The sequence below is a fragment of the Ahaetulla prasina genome, chromosome 8, assembly GCF_028640845.1.
Source record: "Ahaetulla prasina isolate Xishuangbanna chromosome 8, ASM2864084v1, whole genome shotgun sequence".
Taxonomy (NCBI): Eukaryota; Metazoa; Chordata; class Lepidosauria; order Squamata; family Colubridae; genus Ahaetulla; species Ahaetulla prasina.
The window spans coordinates 3,023,161-3,042,768 of record NC_080546.1 but is presented as its reverse complement, the minus strand read 5'-3'; the positions used below and the strand labels follow the sequence as shown (position 1 = coordinate 3,042,768).

Here is a 19,608-nt window from a genome sequence, read left to right as displayed (position 1 = left end):
AGGGAAGGAAGAGGAAGAAGAAAAAGGAGGGAAGGAAAACGAAGGGAAATGAAGAAAGGAAAAGAGGGAGGAGAGGGAAGGAAGGAGGAAATAAAAAGAAAAAAGGGAGGAAGGGTAAGAGGAGTAAGGAAAACAGAAGGGGAGGGAGGAAGCAAAATGGGGAGGGAAGAAAGGAAAACAAGGAAGGGGCAGGAGGAAGCAAAAGAGAGGGAAGGGAGGAAGGGGAAGAGAAAGGAGGGAAGGAAAACAGGGAAATAAAGAGAGGAAAAGAGGGAGGGGAAGGAAGGAAGGAAAACAGAAGGAGAAGGAGGGAGGAAAGAAGGGAAGGAGAAGTTGGTGGAAGGAAAAAAGAGGGAGGGAGGGAATCTGGCAGATAAAAGATGATTTTTAAGCTGGTTTCCTTGGCGACATTCGCTCTGGGCCGAGCAGCTCCGAATCTTCGCAGCCCAACACCCATCCAACTAAAGACCTATTTTTTTAAGGGGGGGGGTTAAAAGTGCCCTCCCTTTTAAGTGCAGTTGGGGTACAATCTAATCCAAGGTTGCAAAAACTCCAGGACGCGGCCGTTGTTTTCTCTAAGCCTGGCAGGGTGTCATTAACGCCACTCTTGCGTTTTTCCCTTTAAAATGACGTGGCTTTGCGCCGGCCCGGACTGGCCACTGCCAGCTAAGAATGGAAGATGATGAAGATGGTGCCTCTGGTGGCTCAACAGACTAATGCAGTCTGTTATTAACAGCAGCTGCTTGCAATTACTGCAGGTTCAAGCCCCACCAGGCCCAAGGTTGACTCAGCCTTCCATCCTTTATAAAGTAGGTAAAATGAGGACCCAGATTGTTGGGGGCAATAAGTTGACTTTGTATATAATATACAAATGGAGGAAGACTATTGCTTGACATAGTGTAAGCCGCCCTGAGTCTTTGGAGAAGGGCGGGATAGAAATGCAAATAAAATAAAAAAGAGTTGGGCCAGAATTAGCTGGTGGGATTTTGTGCGGCAGGAAATCTCAGAAACAAAAGACTTCCAACTCCCGAAGAATTTCTCCAAAGTCATTTTCTCCTGTTCTAACGTTACAGGGGAATCCTCGATTTATGACCCCAATGCAGCAAAATTCCCCCCCCCCCAATTTTCCATTGCTAAAACACCCGTTAGGTGACTTCTGTCCCCATCTTATGGCCTTTCTTTTCCGCCGTGGTTGTTAAGCCAAGCACGGCAGTTGTTCAGCTAGTAACGTGGTTGTTAGTCCGGCTTCCCCGCTGTTTGTCTGAAGGTCGCCAAAAAGGGATCGCAGGTCACCCCGGGACACTGCAATCGTCATAAATACGAGTCAGCGGCCGAGTGCCTGAATTTTGACCATGGGGACCCGCGGCGACGGTTGTGTGAAAAGATGGCCGCAAGTCACTTTTTAAAGCGCCGTTGTAACTCCAAACAGTCACTAAACAAATGGTTGTAAGCGAAGGACTGCTCGTATTTATTTTTAACAGAACTCCTCTCAACACCTTAAGGGAAGGGTCTCCAACCTTGGCAACTTTAAGCCTGGCGGACTTCAACTCCCAGAATTCCCCAGCCAGCAAAGCTGGCTGGGGCATTCTGGGAGTTGAAGTCCGCCAGGCTTAAAGTTGCCAAGGTTGGAGACCCCTCCCTTAAGCCAAATTCACGTGTGCGAGAAGCATCGAACAGAAAGACCCAGGAGAGAAGGGGGGTTTATTGTGATTTGTGGTTTTGAGCCTCCATAAACCTGCAATAAATACAACCTGCAGTAAACAGCATTTTTTTGGCGGGGTGGATGGATGGTGGGGGGGCGGCTTTAGAAACCAGGAGAGGAAGGCGGAGGAGGCACTCCGAGGAAAAATTCTCCCTGGAATTTGAAAGGAGCAAAATTACCTCCACAAAACTGAACGGCGCCGAGAAGGTCTTGTGAAGGTGGAAAGTGGTTCTACTGAGCCACGTGGGAAAATCGGGACGAATACGGGCGAGCGGGGAGGAGGGGGGGGGGAAGCGGTCTGGCTGTCATTGGCGTCCCGCTGCCTCTCGCACCCGTGAATAATATAAGCCTGGCTTTCAGTGGTTGTGTGGCCGGCCTCGTCCTCGGCCGCGGCCTACGGGAGGGGCGTCCACGGTGGACCGGGGGTTCTTGATGGTTTCATCCACAGAGACGATGAGGCAGGCGGCCTCAGAGGCAGCCGTCAGCGCGTTGATGCGCACGATGGCCGGTTCCCACACGCAGGCGGCGAAGTTGTCGGCGATGTCTTCGTTGTTCACGTCTACGCCGTACCAGGTGCCACCCTGCAGGGCAGACGGACAAGAGGTCTGAAGCCACCGGGCACCTCCAGCCACCCTCGCCTTCCACTGGCTGTGGCCAAGGAAGAGCCGCTTCTGGAGTTGGGGGTATGCAAGGTAAGCACCCCCTCCCCCTCCTGGACCCAAGCTGGATATACGGGCAAGTGTTTTTGGTAGAGATGGGGCTTGGGACAGTGACCGGCTGCCCGGCCAGCCTGGAGGAACATGTAGAAGGCCAGGAGAAGCACAGGAGGTCGGAATGGCAGGCTGTTGTTAAAAACAACTTACGTAACACATCGTTAACACTGTATCTTTTCTTTTACGTACACTGAGAGCCTATGCACCAAGGCAAATTCCTTGTGTGTCCAATCACACTTGGCCAATAAAAAATTCTATTCTATTCCTATTCCATTATTTCTTTTCTATTCTATTCTATTCTATTCTATTCTAATCCAGACTATAAATAAAAAAAAATAAGATTATAAATAAAGCTATTCTATTCTATTCCATTCCATTCCCATTCTATCCTATCCTATCCTTCATTATTCTATTCTATTCTATTCTATTCTATTCTATTCTATTCTATTCCTCCTCCCTCTTTCCCTAATTCCTTCCTTCCTTCCTGTCCCTTTCTCCCTAGCTCATTCCTCCCTCCCTTTCTTCTTTTCCCTTATGATCCTAGATGAACGTATCTTTTATGTACACTGGGAGCCTATGCACCAAAGACAAATTCCTTGTGTGTCCAATCACACTTGGCCAATAAAGAATTCTATGCTATTCTACACTGTTGTCTGTGAACTGCGAGTGTCACTTAGCTGAGACGGGCACGGTACAGAAGATGACAGATGAGATAGACAGAGACAGGAATGGATGGAAAAGATACATAGGTACAAAGGGATGGATATAGATAGATAGAGGTGGATGGTTAGATATAGATAAATGACAGACGAGCTAGACAGACAGACAGACAGATGTGGATGGATTGTGGCTGTAAATTGGGGACTACCTATTAGAGCAGTCAGACTGAGCCTCGCAGCACCTGTGTATTTTCGTCTTTAAGCCTGTCAGTATTTGATTCCTTAAATTCATGCCTGTTGCACATACTACAACTTTCACTCACTTGTTGCTTGGCTACAACTACGATTCTCTCCAGCCCAACCCTTGAAGACACTGCCAGGCTGGGTGGGAAAAGCAGGAAGAGAGGAGCTAGACCGATACCTCACTTCATTTGCAGCTCCAGCAAATTTCTCCTCGCCCCTCACAAAAGCAGGTTTAATTTTGAAATACGAGGCCAAGACCAGGATCACCCGAGAAGATCTAAAGGCCCAGGGTTAGGAATCTAAAGAAGCTGGAATGATTTTTTTAAAAAAAATCCGGTCCCCCTGCCAAGGAAGCTCACCTGGGCGTGTTTGGCTCGCAGCTGGTTGAGGATGTTGGTGGCGTCGAAGCCGGCGTTGTCGCAAAGTTGGCGTGGGATAATCTCCAGGGCTTTGGCGTACGCTCCGATCAGCAGCTGCTGCTTGCCTGGAATGGTTCTGGAATAATCTCGCAGGTATTTGGAGATTTCCATTTCTATAGCTCCGCCACCGGCGACTACGGAATCGTGCTGGGGAGAAAGGAAACAAAAACCCACCAGATTTCTTTTGGGTGGCTGGAATTTGGCATGTGGCCAGGAGGAGGAACTCGAAGGTCCCTTGCCCCCCCCCCCCGTCTTCCCTCTCCCAACGGGCCCACCACCCCGCCGAAAACCAGCCTGGCGTGTTACCTTGATCGCCCTTCGAACGATCATGATGGCATCGTGCAAGGAACGTTCCGTCTCTTCCATGAACTGCTCTGCGCCGCCTCGCAGGATGATCGTGCAGGTTTTGGCCTTGGGGCAACCTGTGAAGAAGTTATACCTGCCAGAGAGAGAGGGGCGGGGAGGGAGAGAGACAAAGGACTTTTGGTCAAGAACGGAAAAGGGAGGCTTCAAAGAGATAATGCACAAAAATGGAAGGACGCGTTGATTCCTAGCATGGAAGAACGGCTGCAGACGTTGATGGGAGTTGGTGGAAATGGCAAGATTTCTATTTCAGGAGTCGGCAACCTGCGGCTCTGGAGCTGCATGTGGCTCTTTCATCCCTCTGCTGCGGCTCCCTGTCGCCGGTCGGCTCCACAATTGATAGGGCTTTCGGTTAGGACAGGTAGAGAAAAAAAGGACGCCGCGCTAGGAGGAGACTCTATGGTGGGGGAGCCGGACTTCTGGCCGGCTCCAGAATTGAATTGGGGGGGGGGAAGCTTCCGGTTAAGGCTTTTATGGCTCTTTGAATGCTTAAGGTTGCCAACCCCCTCCTCTATTTAGACCAGTGGCTCCTAACGTGGGGCCCACGCCCCACAGGGGGGCAATTTGATTTTTAACGGGGGCAATTTGGAACCTTGTTTAAACCAAGTTAATGGCCTTTTAGGCTTCCTCCACGTGAGTAGTTCACTTTTTGAATAGTAAGAATTATAGGTCATGTGTATGTGTGTGTGTGTGGGGGGGGAGCATCAGGGTTTTAGAGATGCTTAGGTGGGGCACAGCCCAAAAAAAAGGTTGGGAACCACTGATTTAGACCAGGGGTCTCCAATCTTGGTCCCTTTAAGACTTGTGGACTGAGTCTTAAGACTTAAGACTGAGTCTTGAGTCCCTCAGCTTTGCTGGCTGAGGGACTCTGGGAGTTGAAATCCACAAGTCTTAAAGGGAACAAGGTTGGAGACCCCCTGATTTAGACTAAAGAAAGTTAAGTACTTTTGTTTCCACGTGGAAACCACTTCTGAACTTTGTGCTTGAAGGGGAAAAGAATGAAACTCTTGATTGTGGATTTTGCCGAGTAGATCTGACACATCTTTAGAGAAATGGCTTGTTCATATTATGATGAAAAAAACCAAAAGTGGTGATTTTACTGGGACAGTAAAATTTAGTGACTGGAGTTACAACGGCCCTTGGGGAAAAAAAGTGGCCGTTGCAGCGTCCCCATGGTCACATGACCAAAACTCAGACACTGGCAACTGCAACCGTCGTAAAAACGAGTTGTAACTTTAGTCACTAAATGAATGATTGCAAGTCGACTGTCTGTAGAACTTAGAATCACTTGATTGTCGCTTTGAATGTCCACTAATCGACATACATTAAAATGAAATTTCGTCGCGTACAAGGCCCTTATGATTCATTGTGATCTGTAGAACCAAGAACAGCAATGCGCTGAGCGAGTGGGGCTCACGCAGTGATTTTCCAGGCCCTGAAGCCCCCACCCCCCGGCAAACCGCCCCTTACCTGTCCCCTCCAATCTGGGCTTCTTCAAAGACGGTGCAGCGTCCAAGGACGTCGTCCGTGAGTGCGTTTGCGCTGGTTTGAATGGATCCCCCGCAGGCCTGCCGTGCAAAACAGACCCTTTGAGCACAACGTTTACACAGCCACAAGTGAGTCAGAAGCCCACCTGAGATTCCCAGGAGTTAGATGGGCCCGTTTTTGTCCCCCAGCACTCACACCTGTACTGTTGTATTAGTTGGCTAATAAAACATGCAGATGTTTTATTAGCCAACTAGGTAATATCAGCAGAGCTAGAAGGGAGTGGGGTTTGCAAAAGAGGAGGAGGAGGAGGAGGAGGAAGAGGAGGAAGAAGAAGAGGACTGTGGGGTACTTAGTGCTCTCTGAGCTTGGTGGTTTTCTTGCAGATGTTTCATGACCCAGCTAAGTAACTTCATCAGTGCTGCACGGGAGGAGAGGAGGAGGAGGAGGAGACAACGATAGGGCCTTGGTGCTCCCTGAGCTTGGTGGTTTTCTTGGAGACCTTGCATGACCCAACTAGATAACATCATCAGTACTAGGTGGTTACGGAGAAGAGGAAGAGCCAAAAAGGAAACCAGAAGACCAAAGCACTTCCTCGCCAGCACTCAACACATAGATGAGCAGATATTAACACCAAGATCGATGCTAGACCAACGATCAAACCGTAAACAACCGCTAAATCATGGAACCGCCAAGGAGACTCCCACCCACCCTGACGGGACAAGCCATCTGTACATAAACAGAGTAAATTCTCTTGCCAGAAAAGAACCAGGCTCAAACAGCCTCAAGGACCGTGCAATATAATTTACGCAGCACATCAACTGGAAAAGTTCCCCCCCCCAGCCCTCGCTCCAATTCTGGGTGGGCAATTGTCCCCTCTACCCAGGGGGACCCCAATGGGCCCAGGGGAAAGGGCCCTTACCATCATGGTCCTCTTTAGGTCTTCTTCGGGGACTCGGCCAGCGCAGAACATGTCCCTGTCCGCAAAGTACTGAGTAGCCACGTCCCCGATGGGCAGTTTGGAGAGGATGACTTTGGCCCCGGATTTGTGGAGTTTGTCCAGCTTGTCGTACAGGATGTTCCATTCGGCGTCCACGATGGCCTGATAATCCTGTGGGATCAGAGGCAAAAGGCTGGGATTATTCTACCACAACCAACCGACAGAAAGTCTTGGCGCGTGTAACATACCGGATTAGGAATAGAATAGAATAACAGGAGTTGGAAGGGACCTTGGAGGTCTTCTAGTCCAACCCCTTGCTAAGGCAGGAAACCCTACACCACTTCAGATTAGATCCGATCCGAATAAGTCCACACATTTTAAAATGGCTAAAATTGGGGAACACTGATCCATGCTGGGTGGGGAATTCTGGGAGATGGAAGTTCACACATCTCAAAATGGTTTTCGGGTTAGGAACACTGGCTTAGGTTCAACAGCCGTGCCCAGGCCAGTTGCCTATCGCCACAAAAGCCTCGGAGAGCCTGTTGTGACCCGGGCCCAAGTAGGTGGTAGGAAACTCAGTCAATGAGAAAACAAACAAACTTTATTCGAACAGCTGAGAATTACTTCATTCCCAGCGTAGTTCAACTAAATTAAAACAAATTCCTCCCAACACAAATTCCTCAGTTCTCTCGCAAACCTTGGTCCAATTAGACAAACTGCCAGAGGCCTTTCTTGGCAAACATTCACAAAGCAGAAGACGAAGCTACCAATGTTGTTTTCCGGCAAAGCTCAAACGCCATTGCTGGTCTGTTTTAAGCCTTATGGGAGGGGCCAATCATCTCCTGGCCTTACTCCTGAGTCGTCCTCTCTGCTTGAGCTGCTCTTGCCTTCTGGCAGCTCTTCTCATGCTTACATTAGGAACAGGCTCCTCCTGTTCCTCTGTCTCACTGCTATCAGTCTCTGGAGGCTCTGGAGTCCGCACCTCACTCCCCGATGGCCCTGGCCTCACTTCAGCCTCCGATGCAGAGCCCTCATCCGGGCCTTTCCCAACCTCCAGGACTGGCCCATGTTCTTCCTCAGCCTCATCGCTGTCCGACTCCATTGCCAGCTCCACAGGCTGCTGGCAGACCACAACACAGCCTACCCAACTCTCTTTAACCCTTGCCCCACTGCACACTTTCCTTTCTCCACCCACCCACCCCCCCAATATAAGCCCAGGCCTCACCGCCACATTCTGGACTCTGACTTCTGCATTGTCCTTCTCGGCTTTGAGCTCCAACTCAATGTTGAGCAGGGCAATCTTGGGCGACTCGTACTTCTTCGGCTGCATCTCAAAGCCAGCGTAGGAGAAGGTTTTCTTGAAGGCCACGCCAGCCACCAGCTGGGAATCCTGCAAATAATAATAATAATAATAATAAAAGACAAAATGGTTCAGGATGGAGCTTCCAAGAACATCTGGGTAAGTCACGTGGCCTTCAAAATGACATTTCCCAACTTCGAGATGGGCGGACTTTAAGTCCCAGAATTCTCAGAAATGGTGACGTCAGATGGGGAATTCTAGGAGTTGAAGTCCACAAAAGGGGCCGTAGTTCTTCGCCTCTGTGCTAGAGAGGAGTTTGGTCTGAAGTCACTAAACAAGGCGGTGGGATCATTTACAGGTAGTTCTCAGTTTATGACCAATCGTTTATAGTGACCAAAATTCCAGAATTGTCAGGGATGGCTTGTCAGCTGGAAAGCCAGCAGCCCAGGTTGGAGACCCAAGCGTCGCACGACAGGGCGAGTTCCTGTCCTGGCCTCAGACACTTGCCAGCCTAGCAGTTCGAAAGCATGCAAATGCAAATAGGTCAACAGGTACCACTTTGGTGGGAAGTTAATGGCGCTCTGTGACATCATGCTGACCACGACCGTGGAAATGTCTTCGGACAGCACTGGCTTCACTTAATAAACCCATCAAGAAATGCCGGTGGGAATCCCAGACCCGCCCTTCCCCCCCCCTCCAAAAACCTACCTCCAAAGCTCCGCCTTGCACTTTCTTGATGCCAATCATTTTGATCTGCAGCAGCTCGTCCAGCATCATGACGGCGTCCACCACCATCTTGCCAAAGAAGTCCTTCTGATGGGAAATCAGCTTGGAGCTCAGCGCGGTGCTCGCACACTTCTCCAGCAGGCCTCTCAGCTCTCTACGGGGGTGGGAGGGAGGAAAAGGAAGAGAGACGGTTTGCACGGCCATCCAAAGGCTTTAGGGCAGGGGTGTCAAACTCAAGTCCCCGCGGGCCAAATTCGGCCTGCAGGGTGCTTAAATCTGGTCCACGGGGCCAGCCTGGAAATAACAAAGCTCCCCCACACCCCTAGCCCATTTCGGCCAGCAAAATGTTGCAGGAGTTCTGTCCCTGCTTTAGGGCAAACCTGGGCTGAAGCAGCTCTGATTTTCAATACAGGTAGTCCCTGACTTACGACCACACAACAGAACCCAAACGTTTATGTTGCTAAGCGGGTGCCGCCCCCTTTTACAACCTGTCTTGCCACAGTTGTTCAGCGCATCGCAGCAGGTGTTAAGTTAGGAACACGGCTGCTAAGTGAATCTGGTTTATTCACTAAGTTTGCTCATCAGGAGATCGCAAAAGTGGATCACACGATCCCGAGACACTGCAGATGTCGTAAATGTGAGACAATTGCCAACAGTCTGAATTTGGTTCATGTGCCCACGAGGAGGCTCAAACAGTCATCAGTGTAAAAATGGTCGTTAAGTCTCTTTTTTTTTCAAAGTTGACGTTGTAACTTTGAATGGTCACTAAATGAACTGTTGTAGTCAGGACTGTCTATACTTCACAAAAACACTAGTGGAAGCCTGGGACCAATTACTAGTGGAAGCGAGTTTAAAGTATACTTGGGATAAACATAGCTATTATCCAACAATGGGGATTTTATTATTTTTATTGTCATTTTTAATTATTCGGCCATTTGTAATAAGTTTTTTAATGGATGTTTTATTTGTATTTATGTGTATATTTTTATCTGGCTGTGAACCGCCCTGAGTCCCTAGGGAGATAGGGCGGTATAAAAATACGAAAAATAAATAAATAAATAAACAAAAAATAAATAAAAATAAAATATAATAAAAGTAACTAAAAAATTAACCCAGAGCTACAAATATTCTACAATATTTACAATTCTACAAAAGCTACAATATATAAATATACATATTTATGTATCTCACTAAGGCAGATGATGCAAGCATAAATACAGGTAATCCTCAACTTACACAGCAGTTCATTTAGTGACCATTAAAAGTTACAATGGCACTGAAAACAGTGACTTAGTGACCGTTTTCCCCACTTACGACCACTGCAGCATCCCTCTGGTCACGTGATGAAAATTCGGACGCTCGACAACTGACTCCTATTTCTGACGGGTCGCAGTGTCCCGGGGTCACGCGATCCCCTTTTGCGACCTTCTGACACGCAAAGGAGTCATTGGGGAAGCCAGATCGACTTCCCAACGGTGTTGCCAACTTAAGAAATGCAACGATTCACTTTTAACAACCATGCTGCTAATGTTACAAAACAATGAGGCCCTTAAAAACAGCGGCCAGGGAAGTCGTAAAAAAGGGGTCAAACTCACTTAACAAATGTTTCACTTAGGAATCGAAACTTCGGGCGCTATTGTAGTCGTAACTCGAAAACTACCTGTACTCAAGAGGCAAAGGAGCTCAGGCTACTTTAGGTCAGGGGTCTCCAACCTTGGCCACTTTCAGACTTGTGGACTTCAACTCCCAGAATTCCTCAGCCAGCAAAGCTGGGAGTTGAAGTCCACAGGTCTGAAAGTGGCCAAGGTTGGAGACCCCTGCTTTAGGTAATGGAGCTCAGGTTACTTCCAGCGCCTGTTTCCCTTTAGACTCCAAAAAAGGAGGAATAAGAAATACGGCAATAAGCAGGGAGAGAAATCTCTTCCATTGATCAAGAGGCAGGATTACCTTCAGAATGCCAGATCTAAAGGAATCCCCCACTGCCAAAATAAGGGATTGTTCTAGTACCGTAATGGCGAACCTTTGGCATGCAGAGCCCTCTCTGCGGGCACGCCAGTCGTCACCCCAGCTCAGCTCCACCACGCATGTGCGCTCACCTCTCACCAGCCAGCTGTTCTTCGGGTCTCTGCCATACATGCGTGTGGGCGGGACGCATGCGTGGGGACACTTGCATTGCATTTTGGGGCTTCGCGCACACGGCCCCCATACCCTGTTTGGGGACTCGGAGCCTCCTGCACCACCCTGGAAACCAAAATGGGGCATGGGGGAGGGGCACATGTGCAGGGGGGCGCTCGCATGGCATTTTGGAGGTGTGGGCACACACACACGTGAGCACACGCGCTCTAGGCATTGGCACCAAAAAGCTAACCATCACTGTTCTAGTAAGACAACAGACTATGGCCATATCTCCCTCCCTGCATTTCAACCAAGCCCATCATTCCAGAAACGATTCTTCCCACAAACGGAACCGCCAACGAGACCGAGAGCCGCTTACATTGGATCTGTCTTCTTGATGGTGACGGCAATCTTCCGGATCTTCTCCACTGCCTGCCAAAGGAAAACAAGAAGGGATCAACCTGCTCTCCAAAGCCCCTGAAGGGCAGGACCAGAAGCCACGGACGGAAACTCATCAAGGAGAGATGCAACCTGGAACTACGGAGGAATTTCCTGACAGTAACAAAGAATTAACCGTTGGAATGGTTTTCCTTCGGAGGTTGTGGGTGCTCCAAGACTGGAGGCTTTTAAGAAGAGGCTGACAAGCATGGTAGAAGGTCTCCTGCTTGAGCAGGGGGTTGGACTAGAGGACCTCCAAGGTCCCTTCCAACTCTGTTATTCTGTACAAGTTCAGAAGAGAAGGACTAGGGGTGACATGATAGTCTTCCAACTTTTGAGGGGCTCTGGCAGAGAAGATGGGAGCAACCTCTTCTCCAAAGCCCCTGAAGGCAGGACGAGAAGCCACGGATGGAAACTCATCAAGGAGAGAAGCAACCTGGAATTCAAGAGAAACTTCCTAACAGGGAGGACAATTAACCAGTGGAATGGCTTGCCACCGGAAACTGTGGGTGCTCCATCACTGGAGGTTTTGAAGAAGAGACGGGACAACCAGGCTTGCAATTCGGTTGTCGCTCTCTTGAGTTATCTCACGACAAGTCGGCCAGCGATGAGTCTTCCAGCCAGCTTGTTTCTTTTTATTTCTTCTTCTTCTCCAAGGCCTGGGTACAAAACCCCTAGGAGCCACTGAGACTCCGCAGATCAATTAGCCCGTCGGATTTCAAGGGGAAAATGGTTTTCTGGCAGGGAAGGGGGCCAACCGGACGGCCACGGCTTCAGCTTACCAGCTGGGTTGCCGCGCGGAAGGCACGGATGATGATCTGGGGGTGGAGGCCTTCTTCCACGTAGGACTTGATTTGCTTCAGGAATTCGGCAGCCAGGAGAGTCACCGACGTGGTGCCGTCCCCAACCTGGGAAGGGAAGAGCTCGGAATAAGAGAAAGGGCCTTTCTCCAGAGGCAGCTCCATCCCTTCCCCACTTGGAGGCGCTGGAAACCGAGACCACGCCAAACCCCGTCACAAGATTCCCAGATCTTCCCTTCCAGGAGCAGATCTCTGGATTCAGAGCTTCACCTCCTCAGGATCCCACCCCCCCTTTAGGATACGTCCAGGCAGCCCCTCTACGTACGGCCACAATGGAGCCCAAAACGTCCGCTGGCAATTTAAAAACATTGGTTAAGTATCCTGTTTCACCATCTTTCTTGCTGCGGTTGTTAAGTGAATCCCTGCGGCTGTTCAATTAGAAACACGGTCGTTAAGTGGAACTGGCTTTCCCAGTTGATTTTGCTGGTCAGAAGGTCGCAAAAGGGGATGCTGCAACCGTCACAAACATGAGGCAGTTGCCGAGCTCCTGAATCTAGATCATGTGACCGCAGGGATGGTACGGCAGTCATTAAGTATGAAAAACCGCCATAAGTCACGTTCTTCCAATGGCATTGCAATTCTGAATGGTCACTAAATGAACTGTTGTTAAGTTGAGGACTGCCTCAACTGAGGGACTTTGCAGAGTCCCTCAGCAAAGCTGGCTGAGGGACTCTGGGAGTTGAAGTCCACAAGTCTTAAAGGGACCAAGGTTGGAGACCCCGGAACTGGGGAGTCTCCGCTCCCTCTCTCCCCATGGGACACGACCTTCGCTCTGCAGGGGCCTTCAGGAATCCCTCGTATAGGTCTCCTGCGCGAGCAGGGGGGGTTGGACTAGATGACCTCCAAGGTCCCTTCCAACTTTGTTACTGTTACTCTCCTCCCCCCACCAAAGGTGCTTTTGAAAAAAACAACTGGAGTTTCTTGGGGTATTTTTTTTTATTTCCTTGAAAACGTTTCGCTTCTAACAATGAGAGCGTGGGCTAAACATTTTGGATACTCAATTGATCTAGATAAATGGCAACAGCTATGGGTGAGAAATCATGAATTAACGATGTCCACTGCATATAAAGAAAATCAGTATAAAATGTTTTATAGACGGCATATGCCCCCTGAGAAACTGGCAAAAATGTTTAAAGATAAATCAGCTAAATGTTGGAAATGTCACCAGTTACCAGGATCTTATTAGAATAGAATAGAATAGAATTTTTTATTGGCCAATTGTGATTGGACACATAAGGATTATCATACATGGTGGACATGCCCAGAAGCTAAAAACTATTGGAACAAAATTAAGACAATGTTAGAAGAAATGACCCAACAACATATTGAGTTAAAACCGGAGCTGTTCCTATTGGGTATCCTTCTAGAGAAAACCAGTAAAGAAAATATTTATTGGTTTATACATGTCATTACAGCAGCAAGAATTGCTTTTGCGTAAAATTGGAAAGCGGAGAAAATGCCCCTGGAAGGAGAAATTATTAGAAAAATTTTAGATTGTGCAGAAATGAATAGATTAACTTTGATGATTAAAGAAAGAGAGGATTCAGAATGTTTTTAAGATACGGGATAAATTTTACCATGGGTTAGAAAAAAAGATATATGTATATGCAAATTGATAGTTATGAAAGAAAACGGTATAATTAGAATATTGTACTTGTGAAAAAATTGTAATAGATTAAATTGAAATGAAGAAAGAAGGAACAACAAAAAATGAAGCCACAAAGAAAACACCAAAATGTCACACGGAAGGAATAACTGATGTATTAAATGTTTGTTTGTTTATAAATATATATATATATTCTGGGATGAGAAGCGAAACATTTCCTTTAATTTCCTTTAATGAATATATATATTCATTAAAAAAAAGGAAATGTTTCGCTTCTCATCCCAGAATATACTTCAGAAGGTTTTCAAAGGGAAAACAAAACAAAACACGGAAGTCCAGTTGCTGTTTGAACAGCATCTTTGGGGCAACCAGAACCTGGCTGAGTGACAAGCCCCAGAGACAACAACCCCCCCCCAACCCCCAATTCTGTTTCCTCGTTCCCGAGCCCACCTCTGCATCCTGGGACTTGGCGATGTCCACCAGCGTCTTGGCCGCAGGGTGGACCACATCCAGAAGCTTCAGGATGGTGGCGCCGTCATTGGAGATCGTGGCTTTGCCTGCAAAGATTGACAGCTGTCAGATCTGCACACGGAATGGTGTTTTGACGTATTGGGACATTTGAGCAGAGTCCGAACAGCGAAAGAGGAGACTGAGAGGAGACCCAAGTAGTCCAACAACAACGAATATCCTTACCAACCTTGTAGAACAGGGATCTCCAACCTTGGCAACTTTAAGCCTGGTGGACTTCAACTCCCAGAATACTGCAAAATCCCCATTCCCACCCCAGTCCAGAGGAAGGATACTGCAAAATCCCCATTCCCTCCTCACTCCTGGGATAAGGATACTGCAAAATCTTCATTCCCACCCAATCCAAGGGAAGGATACTGCAAAATCCCCATTCCCTCCCCACTCCAGGGGAAGGATACTGCAAAATTCCCATTCCCTCCCCACTCTGGGGCCAGCCAGAGGTGGTATTTGCTAGTTCTCCGAACTACTCAAAATTTCCGCTACCGGTTCTCCAGAACCTGTCAGAACCTGCTGGATTTCACCCCTCCTCCCTAAAACGGTAAGACAATGATCTAAAACAGTGGTCACCAAATGCTGGTCCACAGAAAAATTATTTTCATTTTTTATATTGCACTAAATACTATTTATATTTTTTTAAAAATCCGTATTACTGGTCCACGGGATTTAAAATTATGAATTTAGTGGTCCCTGAGGTCCGAAAGGTTGGTGACCCCTGATCTGAAGCCCTGGGGGTGCCCAACGTCGGCAACTTTTAAGACAGGTGGACTTCAACGCCCAGAATTCTTCAGCCAGCCCAGGGAGACACTCCTGGTTTCTTGGCAATTTCTTGGCAAACGCACCTATTTATTCAAGCGGGACTGGCTTAAAAGTTTTATTAAATTTTTTAATTGGGGCTATTTATGAATTTTGAGGTTTTAAATTGTTTTAAATTTCGGCCATTCCTGTAATATGCTCAGTTTTAGTTTTGTTTTAATATGTATATTGTGGGTTTTTTACTATTTGGCTGTACACCGCCCTGAGTCCTTTGGGAGAAGGGCAGTATAAAAATCTAATAAAATAAATTAATAAATAAATAAATTGTGTGTGTGTGTGTGTGTGTTTGTGTCTGTTCAACACCAGCCTCACCTCTGTCGTCCACAATGAGTTTGTCCATGCCCCGGGGGCCCAGCGTAGTCCGGACGGCTTCCGCGATCACCTGGCAAGCGCTGATGTTACTAACCAGCTGCGGGATCCCTTGGGAAGTATCGGTGCCTTCCTTCAGCAGAATGACAGGTGTGGGCTGCAGGGGAAAAAAAACGAGGGTGGGTCACAGGTCACGTGTCGCAGAACCAAAAGCGGCAACCCAGCAAAACACGTTTCATTGGGCGTCCCCCCCCAAAAAAGCAACAGCAACACCACCAACGAGAAAATCCCGTGTGTCTGTTGTTTTTCCAACAAACACGAGGATTATAAAAAAAAGGTGCTGGAGCGTGCAGAAGCAGATAAATTAACGATGGGACTTAAGGGCCTCTGGTGGCTCAGACTGCTAAGACAGTCTGTTATTAACAGCAGCTGCTTGCAATTACTGCAGGTTCTAATCCCACCAGGCCCAAGGTTGACTCAGCCTTCCATCCTTTATAAGGTAGGTAAAATGAGGACCCAGATTGTTGGGGGGGCAATAAGTTGACTTTGTATATAAATATACAAATAGGATGAAGACTATTGCTAACATAGTGTAAGCCACCCCGAGTCTTCGGAGAAGGGCGGGATATAAATGCAAATTAAAAAAAAAAGGACAGAGAGGAAACGATTTATTATGAAATATGGAACAGATGGTATGATTGGCTGGAAAAAGAATCGAAAATTAATGGATAGAGCATAGTAAGAGAGAAGGTATTATAATGAAATGTTATGTTTAGTGTGTAGTAGGTATGTATATAAAATGGATTATATATATATAAGCATGTAGCAAACAAAATGCATATGTATATAATGTATATTGTTGGAAGAAATATCCATCTGGGTTCAGTTCCAAGTGGGGACAAAGACACTGGAAACATGGAGGCTGCTTGGAAAGATGGTTTAATGGTGGTCAGGATCACATGGCTTGAGTTCCTGAACAGAAAAGGGCCTGAGATCCTGTGTGCTCCCTGGTTTTATGATTTTTCTGAGCTTTGACCTTTCTGGGGCACAGGAAGAGTATCCTGATTGGTTGTCAGACTCCCAGGGGGTGGGGGTCTTAGCTAGCCTTGCTGGCTGTCTCTCAAGCTTGCTTGAGCCTTGCCATGTGGTGAGTTTCAGTTGTATTGTGTTGCAAATCATGGGGGGATTGAGTGAGCTTGGTTGAAGCCTTAATTGCCCATTGACAAAGGTGGGGAGAATGAGTGAGCTTAGCTGAGGCTTTTAATGGCCCATTGACAAAGGTGGGGGGGAGTCAGGAAGTTGCAGGGAGCTCCTTTGTCTTTAAAATATGTTTCTCCATTTCTCATCCAGGAAGGTATAATATTCTGCTTTTTAAAATATTTCCTAGAATATTTCATTCTTCTAGGAGGGGGGTGGGTGCTAAATTCCTACAATATAATCGGCCAAAAGATAGTGGATATTACTAAAAACGCCGGTATTGTTAAAATGTAATTATGATTTAAAGATGTAAACATTGAATAAAGACAATTTTTAAAAAAAGAGAGAAAGAAAGAGAGAGAGAGAGAAAATCCCACCTCTATTCCATCTTTCTTTCTGGCCTTGGCTGCTTTTTAATGTTTTAATTCTCTTAACGCTGAAAAGTTTTTTAACGTTTAATCGTCTTGCAATATGCTTTTCTATTGTGGAAAGCCGCCCAGAATTGCCTGACAGTGAGATGGGAGTATAATAAATTAAAAACCATAAAATAATTTTAATTTTAATTTTTGCAAAGACGGCCCCCTGCAGGGGAAGGAAAGGGAGGGGCCCTGCCTCTCCTGCAAACCCAGCCTGCGCATCACGCGATAACACGCCTTCACACGTGCACCCATCCGCGATACCTGCAGCCCACGTGGGGAGCTGTCCTGCCCTGAATTCCTCTAGGGGACTACATCTCCCACAATGCCTCGCGGCAAAGCAGCCATTCCGTTAAAAGGCGCCGGTCGCCCTAGAGGCTGCCGGGAATTGTAGTCTTCGGGATTCCGGCCCTGGCCGCGTGTAGCCCGTTGGCTTTCAGCTCCGCTTAGGGAGGCCTCTATTAAGGGAAGCAGCCGGCGAGGTTCCCCGCGTTGGACTCCCGCCTCCCGCCCACCGGCGACCCGCGCCGGCTTCCATTAATACCGGCTCCTTCTGGCAGAGAAGCCTCTCCCAAGGAGGAAGAGGCCACCCGCGAGGGGAACGACGCCCGCCCCGCGGAGGATGGCGGCGGATAAATCGCGGCTCTCCCGCCGCTTCCCCGTCACTCACCATCATCTTGGCGGCGTCCCTGGTCAAACCGTCTCCTCTCCAGAATGCACCGCGGTCGCCTAGAAACTTCGCGTGGGGCGGGGCCGAGCGGAAGGGCGGGGCTTTTCAGGGGACGTTACGGCGTGAGTCTCGTAGAGAGAAGAAAAAGAAGAGCCCTCCTCGCACGTACGCTTGGGGGGTTCATATGAAAACTTTTTTTCCCTCCCTATCTATGCTAGTGTTGCAATGGGAGAATAGAATAGAACAGGATAGAATAGAATAGAATAGAATAGAATAGAATAGAATAGAATAGAATAGAATAGAATAGAATAGAAAATATGATATGGAATGGAATGCAATGGAATAGAATTCAATTCAATTCAATTCAATTCTTTATTGGCCAAGTGTGATTGGACACACAAGGAATTTGTCTTGGTGCATAATATGCTCTGAGAAGATTGGAGTCCTCCTATATTCTCTTCCATTCTTCTTTTAACATCTTTCTGCTGTCTGTCTATCTCCGTATCAACTATCCATCCCACTCTCTCCCTCTCCCCCCCCCCAATATTTTTAAAAACAGATCGAGGTGGTAAACATACCTAACCCTCCTTCCTCCTCCAACCGTATCTATCAACCAGCCATACTCTATCTATCTATCTAGATCTGTATTGATCTAGCTCTTTATATAATCTGTCATCCATCCTCAATTTATCTATTTGTCTGTCTGTCTATCTATCAGCCAGCCAGCCAGCCATACTCTTTGTCTCTGTCGCTCTATCTAGATCTTTATATAATGATTAATCCATCTTTCTTTCTTTCTATCTATCATCTATTATCTATCTATCCTGTCCATCATCTATCATCTATTCCTCCTCCTATCTATCTATCTATCTATCTATCTATCTATCTATCATCTATCATCTATCTATCCTGCAATCATCTATTTTATTTATTTATTTTGTCACAACATCCTATAAAAAGATTATATAGTATATAAACATATATATGAGTAAATATTAGGAGGTATAAGCATATATATATATATATATATATATATATAGGAAGAAGAAAAGAAAAACAATAGGACAGGAACGGTAGGCACGTTTGTGCGCTTATGCACGCCCCTTTCTATCTATCTATCATCTAGTCTTCCTCCTATCTATCTATCGTCTGTATCTATCTATTCTGTCAATCAATGATGAAGTACCTTGATGAAGGTATCTTTTCTTATGTATTCTGAGAGCATATGCACCAAGCCAATAAAAAATTCTATTCTATTCTATTCTATTCTATTCTATTCTATTCTATTCTATTCTATTCTATTCTATTCCTTATTCTGTCCTGTCCTGTCCTATCCTATCCATCTATTCCTCTCCCTCCCTCCCTCCCTCCCTCTCTCTCATCTATCTCTCATCTATACCTATCGATCTATCATCTGCATCTATCTATTCTGTCAATCATCTATCATCTATTCCTCCTCTTATCTATCTATCATCTATATTTATCTATCATCTACTTACCTACCTTCCTACCTACCTACCATTCTCTCTCTCTATTTATCTATCTAGTCAATCATTTATCATCTATTCCTCCTCTTATCTATCTATCATCTATATTTATCTATCATCTACTTACCTACCTTCCTTCCTACCTACCTACCTACCATTCTCTCTCTCTATTTATCTATCTATCTAGTCAATCATTTATCATCTATTCCTCCTCTTATCTATCTATCATCTATATTTATCTATCATCTACTTACCTACCTTTCTTCCTACCTACCTACCTATCATTCTCTCTCTCTCTCTCTCTATCTAGTCAATCATTTATCATCTATTCCTCCTCTTATCTATCTATCATCTATATTTATCATCTACTTACCTACCTTTCTTCCTACCTACCTACCTACCTATCATTCTCTCTCTCTATCTATCTATCTAGTCAATCATTTATCATCTATTCCTCCTCTTATCTATCTATCATCTATATTTATCTATCATCTACTTACCTACCTTCCTACCTACCTACCTACCATTCTCTCTCTCTCTCTCTCTCTCTCTCTAGTCAATCATTTATCATCTATTCCTCCTCTTATCTATCTACCATCTATATTTATCTATCATTTAC

At 46.6% G+C, this 19,608-nt stretch overlaps 1 protein-coding gene across 1 annotated transcript; it reads right to left on the bottom strand.

The window, feature by feature from the left end:
* Positions 1 to 1,684: 1,684 nt before the first annotated feature.
* Positions 1,685 to 17,635, bottom strand: CCT7 (chaperonin containing TCP1 subunit 7). Its single transcript, XM_058192019.1, has 12 exons — positions 17,503 to 17,635; positions 15,223 to 15,376; positions 14,020 to 14,126; positions 11,886 to 12,011; positions 11,045 to 11,097; positions 8,533 to 8,704; positions 7,750 to 7,914; positions 6,507 to 6,695; positions 5,570 to 5,667; positions 4,043 to 4,175; positions 3,677 to 3,883; positions 1,685 to 2,283 (listed from the first exon to the last, which is right to left on the bottom strand). Exons 1-12 carry the CDS (start codon positions 17,506 to 17,508, stop codon positions 2,059 to 2,061), a joined length of 1,635 nt encoding a protein of 544 aa, XP_058048002.1. The 5' UTR covers positions 17,509 to 17,635; the 3' UTR covers positions 1,685 to 2,058.
* Between the last annotated feature and the right edge of the window lie 1,973 nt (positions 17,636 to 19,608).

Coding starts and splice junctions, on each gene's coding strand:
- CCT7 (XM_058192019.1), bottom strand. Junction 6,696..7,749: donor TCAGAGTCCAGAATGTGGCG/GTGAGGCCTGGG, acceptor CTGATCCCACAG/GATTATCAGGCCATCGTGGA. Junction 4,176..5,569: donor GCCCAGATTGGAGGGGACAG/GTAAGGGGCGGT, acceptor TCTCTCTGGCAG/GTATAACTTCTTCACAGGTT.